This window comes from Protobothrops mucrosquamatus, unplaced genomic scaffold (genome assembly GCF_001527695.2).
Source record: "Protobothrops mucrosquamatus isolate PMUCROS unplaced genomic scaffold, P.Mucros_1.0 scaffold_215, whole genome shotgun sequence".
NCBI classification, from domain to species: Eukaryota; Metazoa; Chordata; class Lepidosauria; order Squamata; family Viperidae; genus Protobothrops; species Protobothrops mucrosquamatus.
Window position 1 is genome coordinate 1,325,648 of NW_015386291.1, and position 8,117 is coordinate 1,333,764.

The 8,117-nt window shown below is 42.8% G+C and overlaps 1 protein-coding gene across 1 annotated transcript in view; it reads left to right on the forward strand.

The window, feature by feature from the left end:
* The window catches only part of EXOSC8 (exosome component 8), a 50,154-nt gene that overhangs the window by 146 nt on the left and 41,891 nt on the right, over window positions 1-8,117 (forward strand). Inside the window, exon 2 of the mRNA XM_015827626.1 lies at window positions 3,981-4,017. Within this exon, the coding sequence (XP_015683112.1) occupies window positions 3,981-4,017 (37 nt within the window). The remainder of the gene's footprint in view (window positions 1-3,980; window positions 4,018-8,117) is intronic.

Below are 8,117 nucleotides of genomic sequence, written 5' to 3' on the forward strand. Positions count from 1 at the left end.
TTTGTTTCCCGCCGATCGGGGAGCGCCGAGTGTTTCCCCTCGTGCCCAAACCGCTCCTCGTTCCGGAGGGCCTTGGGCGCCCGCGCTCGCGTCTAGGTGTTCTCGCAGCTCGCGATCAGACATTTTCGGTTTCAGGAAGTTCTAGTCTTGTTTAAAGTTCTATCAAATTTGAACGTATTATAATGGTACCTTCATTAAGTTCTCCCTTGGTTCTCTTACTGTTAAAAGGGGAGAAAGTTGTAGTTTTCTTTACCAGGAAACGATCTGCAGAAACCCTTTCTCCTATGTATTGAATCGTTATTGCCCTCTACTGACAGTTTCATCTTTGTGCGAATACGTATTTTTGAATTACACCCTCAGCCTGCTGTATTCACTAAGTTTAGGACACATTTAAACTGGCAGAATTTATGCATTCCTGCAGTAGTGAAAAAGAATAAGAAATTGGCTTAATTAAATTGCCTTTTTTTTTTGAGAGGGTGCTGTTTAAGAATGTCCCCTGATCCTTAACCAAAACCTGTGCGTGCGTTTTCCTGTTTCACTGAGTCTAACCGTTCTTGGGGCAATTGAAAATAATTTTTGTTCTCATTTTTCAGTTATTTCAGTGCTCATATTTCCTCCAGGATCAAAATATATACTCTACAAAAATTAAAGTAATATTCATATAATAAAGCAATATAACAGTAATCTTAAAGACTAGTGTTGAAAAACTTGTTACTTCACAGGTGAATAGGTACATGTTTTAACTTTTCTAAAAGAAAACATTTTTGAAAGCTAGATGAATTTCCCCTAACAAGAGGGGTCCAGGGGCGACACCTTTTAGGAGGCCTTACTTTTGGTTACTTTTGCCTTGAATCTTTCTGATTTGGTGGTCATGTGTTCTAACAATAATAATTGTTAGAACATTGATGATGCTATGTTTCCAATCTTTAGATTTCCCCCAGTTCAAACTCCAAATAGCTAGGGAGGGGAAAAAACGGAACCCTGTGGTACCCTGCCCTGCTCAGAGAATCTAAGTCATTGTGTGAGGAATAAAAATTCAACTCCAGGGGTGTTGGAAAACAAAACAAGTTTTATTAAAGCTTTTGCAAAAGCTGGTGGAACTCTTGGTAATGGCAAATCCCAGAGTCCACACTTGAATCAATTTTTGCATAGGTTTTTATACCCTGTCCTATGCATCACGCCACATCCTTCCAAAGTGAGCTCAGTTGATAGGCCCACCCGGTCACATGCTGCTAACTAAGGGTATATAGCCTTATCTACAAAGTGAACTGTTACTCAAACTGGATAATTGCAATTATAAAAGATTTATGTCTTTCCTTGTTTATCTATAAGAATGCCTGCTTTGCATCTAGAAGCTATGTGTGTAACAGATAATAATAACAACAACAACAACTTCATTGTCACTTTGAATGTACACCAATCGGCATACATCAAAATGAAATTTCGTTGCATACAGCTCTCAAAGGGCCACCACCTCTGATATACACTCCTTGTTTGTGGCCAGCTCAAGTTTCAGATCGATCATTTTAATCTCTAGGGAGCGAACGATGGCAAACAGGACAGATGGAAACGGAGCTCCATGTGGATTAGCCCTCAAATCAGCTTGTATTCCTGCATGACAACCTCGCCTCCTTTCCTTTTTCTGATCCTGACTCTTCCACCTTTTCCTTAAAGAGGCCTTGCTTCTTTTCGCCCCTGGAGCACACTGCCACCGTCACCAACTCCTCCAAAAGCCTCTCTCTCTTCCTCTGGGCCTGTTGACAGCCTCATCCAGTTCCTTCGCTCCATAAGCACCGGGACCTCTCCTCTGCCTCCTTTGGAAACAGCCCTGATTTGCAATAGATTCCATTGCTAGGCCAGCAGTCAGATCTTGCTGCTGGCAGAACAAATTCAAACAGCGCCAACGACTTAACGGTCTCACCAACAGTTCCGAAACAGCTAGAAACTCGCCATGCCAGCAAAGATTGTCGGTTGTATGTTACCTTAGTTTCACTACATTGCTCAAACACATTAAAACCTTCCTGATCATGTGGCCTATATCCTTTAATATCCCTCCCCAAACTATTCACCTTCGAGAGCTAATGCAGCCGCAGCCGATCCAGGCGCCGCCATCTTAGAACTCAACTTAGAACTTCGGTTAAACATGGCTGCACTTTGGTTCATAGTTATACTTTAAAATACTAACTCTAAGCAGTTTTTATAAAGAATAAGCCTTATATAAATTTAATAATATGTTATTCATAAGCTATATGCTATTCTACAATAGTGTGCACTATTCTAAAAGTATCCTTTAAGTCAGTATATATAATTCCTCTCTAATTCTTCAGCTTATTATATCTCGTTTCCTAAAAGTATCTTAGCTAAGTGCCTCTATATGCCTATTCCTTTAACAGAAATGGAAAATTACAACATGTACTGTACATTCTTGTGTACCTCACAATTGCCTTATTGACTATTGTTACCTTGTGGAATAGTCATCAGACAGAAATGAAACCACCATAATACTGTGCTTCTAGTTACCAACCTACCAATTTGCTCTAGTAATATCTCATGATTGCTGAATTCATTCTTTGCATCTATTTTCACACAAAAGAAAAATAGTCCAAGTGATCAAAAACAGCACCATAGGATACATAGGAGACAGAATAGGAATGCAAGTCAAAATAGGCAAGAACACCTATCCACTCTAGATGAATTCAAATCATGAGATAGATTATATCCCAGGATTCTGAAGGTATAGACACATGTGATCTCAAAACCAAATTGCTCAAGACTCCTGGAGCATGGGGGAACTGCCAGAGGATTGGAAAAGAACTGAAGTGGTTCCAATCTACAAAAAGGGAAAAAACTGATTATACAAAACTATGGACCAATCAACTTGACATTAATACCTGGGAAAAACCTGGAAAAGATAATCAAGCAGTGCATCTAGAAATTAGCAAAACAATTTGTCAAATGATGCCAGACAAACCTTATTGTCTTTTTTTGACAAAGTGACTAAATTAGTAGATAAGGGAAACGTGTGGACATAGTTTACTTAGACTTCAGTAAGGCATTTGACTAATTGTAAGATAAATAGTGACAATGTGGTATAGATAGTACCACCATCAGATGGATTTACAGTTGGCTGACCAACCGCACTCAGCAGAATTATGTCTACATGGAAGGAAGCATGCAGTGGTGTACCTAAGGTTTTGTCTTAGGCCCAGTACTCTTCAACTTCATAAATTATCCAGATGAGAGGAAAGAAGGGTAACTCATAAAATTTGCAGACAACATCAAGTTGGAGGGAATAGCTAACACTTTAGAAGATAGACTTAAGATTCAAAATGACCTTGACAGGCTTAACTGGGCCCTATCCAACAATAAGCAGTTCAGTGGTAAGAAAAGTAAAATCCTATGCTAGGCAAGAAAGCACAGATGTAGAAAAAGTAGTACCAGGCTCAATAGTAATAACAGAGGGATCTAGATGTCCTAGTGGACAACCACTTAAATATGAGCCAGCAGTGTGCTGCAGCTGCCAAATTAGGTGGAAGCTTATTAAAGAGAACTACGGTGAAATTTCCGGATAGTGAGAACAGTGGAATGGCTTATCTTCAGAAGTTGTGGGTGCTCCATTACTGGAAGTTTTCCAGCAGAGACTGGCCAGCCATTTGTCTGGAATGGTATAATTTGCTCATATAAAGAAGTTTTTACTGCTCCTCTGACCCACCCAGTTGTACTAGATTTTAATGGCCTCAGTGGGCAAAGGTTGAGAGAATAGTTAGCCTAATAGCCACAAACATCTTATTTGCTTCTTTTGGAATGCAGTAATGCTATTAATCCTACAAATCCTAATCAGATGGCATCCCCATAAACAGTTTCTGCTGCTTTGGAAATTCAAAATTGCTATCCAGTTGGGAATGTAATTTTTATCCTAAAACGTTCAACTTGATTTTTCTATTTCTAAAATATTTTATTTAAATTTCTATTTGTTTTAGAACTGTAGAACCTTTGGAATATTACAGAAGATTCTTAGTGAGTACAAAGTGTATATATTTGTATATATTAAATATGTTTTTGAAATCTACTTCTTGTATGAAGATAGCCATATCTGGAGGCTCTCATCTCTTGCTCCATAAAAGCAGATTGCATTAAAAATATCTATTACAAGATTTCAGTGGAACAAGTTCACATTGTAGAGATGCTGCCAGATCTACACTGTCACTAAAGTGGCCCTGGTACCATAGAGTATCTTTTAATAGCTGTGGCTGATTTATCAACTGCAACCATCTCTCTGCAGAGGCAGCTTTGGAACACTTATTCATGAACTGTAACTTCCCATTAGATTATTGTGATTCAGAAATGCACTTAAGTTCAAAGTAGAGTAACTAGGCTACTCACTAGGGCTGGCTGATAAAAATTATGTCAGTTCTTCACCATCTATACTGACTCCTAGCCCATTTCCTTCTCCTGGCTTTGACTTTCAATGGCTTAAGACCAGGTTATCTGAAAAATTACATTCTCCTATAATGTACCGTGTTTCCCTGAAAATAAGCTCTATCCTGAAAATAAGCCCTAGCCTGATTTTTTACGTGCACACCTAATATAAACCCTATCCCTAAAATAAGCCCTAGTTAAAAACCTGTCCACTCTGTCCCACCATATGGTTGTTTGCTGCCGCAACGGGGTAGGAGAGCACACGTCGCACTGGTGCCGCCACGAGGCGAGGCAGGTGGGGGAGTGAAGCTGCCTCACGTGCCCCGCACCCCCACAGCCAGGCCACCCACACCCTGCCACCTGCCTCACCTCACCTTGTAGTACGGAGTGGGCAGCTGGCCATGCGGGCTTCTGCCCTGCCTCACCTCGTGGCAGTGGCAACGGCTCCCCTCTGTGCTGCTTTGAAGTTCACTCCCGGCTGCCCCAAGCAGACCCATCATCAGGAGAGGCCCAGGGAAGAAGGGGCTCCCCCGACACCCCCAGCTCTCCAGTGCAGCACCCTGGTTTCTGCAACCTGCGCCTTCTGCATCCCTGGGCCAGGCAGGTGCTCACTTTCCTGTGAAGGCCCCGAGGGTCTCCTCTGTGCCCCTCCCCACAGTGCCAGTAACAGCAGCAACATCAGCATCCCTTCTTTGCCCCCACTTCGTAGATTGCCTCCCTCCAAGCACCGTCTGTTCCTAGTCCAGGCACTGAGGCAGGTCCTACCCAGCAGGCAAACAAATGAGCCCTGGCCTTCTTGCAACCGTCCCGGTGTGTCTGCTGGCTGGGCAGCGGGCGAAGGTGGAGCTTGGGAGGCAGTGGCGGGGCATGGCCCAGCAACAACAGCAACAGCAGAATCCCCTCCAGTGCCAGCTGCACGCTATTTAAACCTAAGCACCCAGACCGGAGCCTCAGTGGGCTTAAAGGAGACGGGTGCTGCCTTGCAACTCCAAGGAGTAAGTGGCAGTGGCAGCAGAGCGCTCCACTCGTCGCCTGCCCTGTCCTGTTGTGGCCACCCAAGCTCGATCTTTGCCCGCTGCTCAGGATTTTCATGAAAATAGCAAAATGATTCGCTATTTCCAAGAGCCCCATAGACACCCAAACACTTTTTACCTGGACGGAGAACTGATGGAGACTGAAAGCTTCATCTGTTTGCAAAAGAAAAGGTGTGGCAGCCGGAGGTAGGTGGCAGGGGAGGCTTGCTCCCCGGTCCTTCGGCTTCCTCCACCTGTCCGTGCCGCTCTCTTCCTCGCCTGAAGGCACGTTCTGCTGGCACTGCCCTCGCCTCCTGAGTGTCTGGTCTGGGAAGCCCTGTAAACAGTTGTGGCCGCGGGCAAGCAGACAGTGGGATGGAGTGGGTGGGCGGCCACAAATTAAGACCTCCCCCCAAAATAAGCTCTAACAGTCTTTTGTTCCCCCCCAAAAATATAAGACCCGGTCTTATTTTCGGAGAAATATGGGTACCTACCTGGGCCTTAAGCAAATATTTTATAGTAACTGTCCAAAGAGCTGCAGTTATTGGGTAGTTTACATTTTTTAATAAATAAACTAGTTTATCTTATTTTATTTATACTTTTGGCTCCCATATTGCCTATGTGCATATGGCCAAAGAACATCCTTCTCAGTTTGGATACTAGAAAGCATTAGCATTTAACAGCCTTTCCTTGGGAGTCTATGGCTTCAGTGTTCTCCACATACCGTATTTCTGCAGCCTTGAAGAGCTCCATGTTTGTGCTGCTGAAATTCACTGGCAAAATTCCTAAGTCTTAATTTCCTGCTAATTTTGGAGGAAAATAATAAAAAAACTTATCAAAATCTTCCCAATTCTCCAAATGTAGAAAAGATACACTAAAAATCCTATATAAGTAGTCCTCGACTTATAACAGTTCATTTAGTGACCATTTGACATTACAACGGCACTGAAAAAAGTGACTTATGACACTTTTTCACACTTACGACCCCATGATCATGTGATCAAAATTCAGATGCTTGGCAACTGAATCATATTTATGACGGTTGCAGTGTCCTGGAGTTATGTGATCACCTTTTGCAACTTTCTGACAAACATTGTCAATGGGGAAGCGAGATTCACTTAAAAACCATGTTCCTAACTTAACAACTGCAGTGATTGACTTAACAACTGTGACAAGAAAAGTTGTAAAATGGGGCAAAATTCACTTAACAAATGTCTCACTTTACAACAGACCGGTACGCTCCCACAGAGCGGGCCTCCTCAGGGTGCCGTCGGCCAAGCAATGTCGGCTGGCGACCCCCAGGGGGAGGGCCTTCTCTGTGGGTGCCCCCACCCTCTGGAACGAACTACCCCCCGAGATCCGGACGATTCCGGATCTCCTACCTTTTCGCCGCGCCCTCAAGACATGGCTTTTTCAACAAGCGGGNCCTAGGGAGAATTTTTAAACAGGGACAATTCTTAATTTAATTTTAACTAATCATACAGCGAAAAAATATTTGGTTTTTAACAGGTTTTTATGGGGGGATGATGTTTTAAGTGTTTTAATATGCTGTAAGCCGCCCTGAGTCCTATAGGGAGAAGGGCGGCATATAAATCCATGTTAAATAAATAAATAAATAAATAAATTGTAGTCATAAGTTGAGGACTACCTATTGTAAGGACCCACCCCACTTTGCATCTTAAGAAGACAGAACTCCTGGAATATTTCTTCCAACAGGCATCTTTATTAAGAGAAAGCTGGTTGCAGGCGTTCTAGACAGGACTTGGGTCCAAGCTCTCCCATTCAAGGTTTTAAGGGATCCCCCATTAGCCACACCCCAGAGAAGCAGAATCCCCCTTTGTTCACCCCCTTCCCTTCATCGTATGACAGAATCCAGAGAAGGCAGAAATGTGGTTTTCCATAGTTGATAACTAGAGATGGAATATATTTGGATTCTGACATCCTGCCCCCTTAAAAATAAGAGAGATCCACCTGAAAGAAAACAAAACAGGTATAAAAGTTAGTCAGGCTTGTTAGGATACTCTGTGTGAAACTCCTTTAATAGCTTCGGGGCTCTGACATGACGTTTATGGACCCACTCGTTTTGTGAGGCAGGGAGGTGTTTCCATGCAACTAGGTACTGAGTCGCTCCATGATATCTCTTAGAATCTAAGATTTCCTTTATCTCGAAGTGTTGTTTGCCCTCTACCATGATTGGAGGTGGGGGTGGGGGGATTTTAGGCCGTAACGATGACTGATGCTCTCTTTTCAGCAAGCTGCAATGAAAAATTGGGTGTATTTGCCTGAGATTTTTTGGTAATTCTAATTCTACTGTTATTGGGTTTATGATTCTTTTAATTGGAAAAGGCCCTATATATTTTGGTCCCACTTTTTTACAGGGTTGTAGGGACTTCAGGTATTTTGTAGATAAGTACACCATTTCTCCTATAATGAATGGTGTAGGCTCAATCCTTTTTTTATCGGCTTGTGCTTTGTATGCCTGCCTGGCTTCATCTAGTGCTTTTCTAACTATTGGCCAGGTGTTTTGTAATTGTTCCATCCATTCTTTCAGTGATGGGATCGTTGGTTCGTTTGGGGTTAATTCTGGCATGGGGTTGAAACTTTGACCGTTGGCTATTTGAAAAGGAGTGTAACCTGTGCTGGAGTGGACTGCATTATTGTAGGCAACTTCTGCGAAAGGTAGTA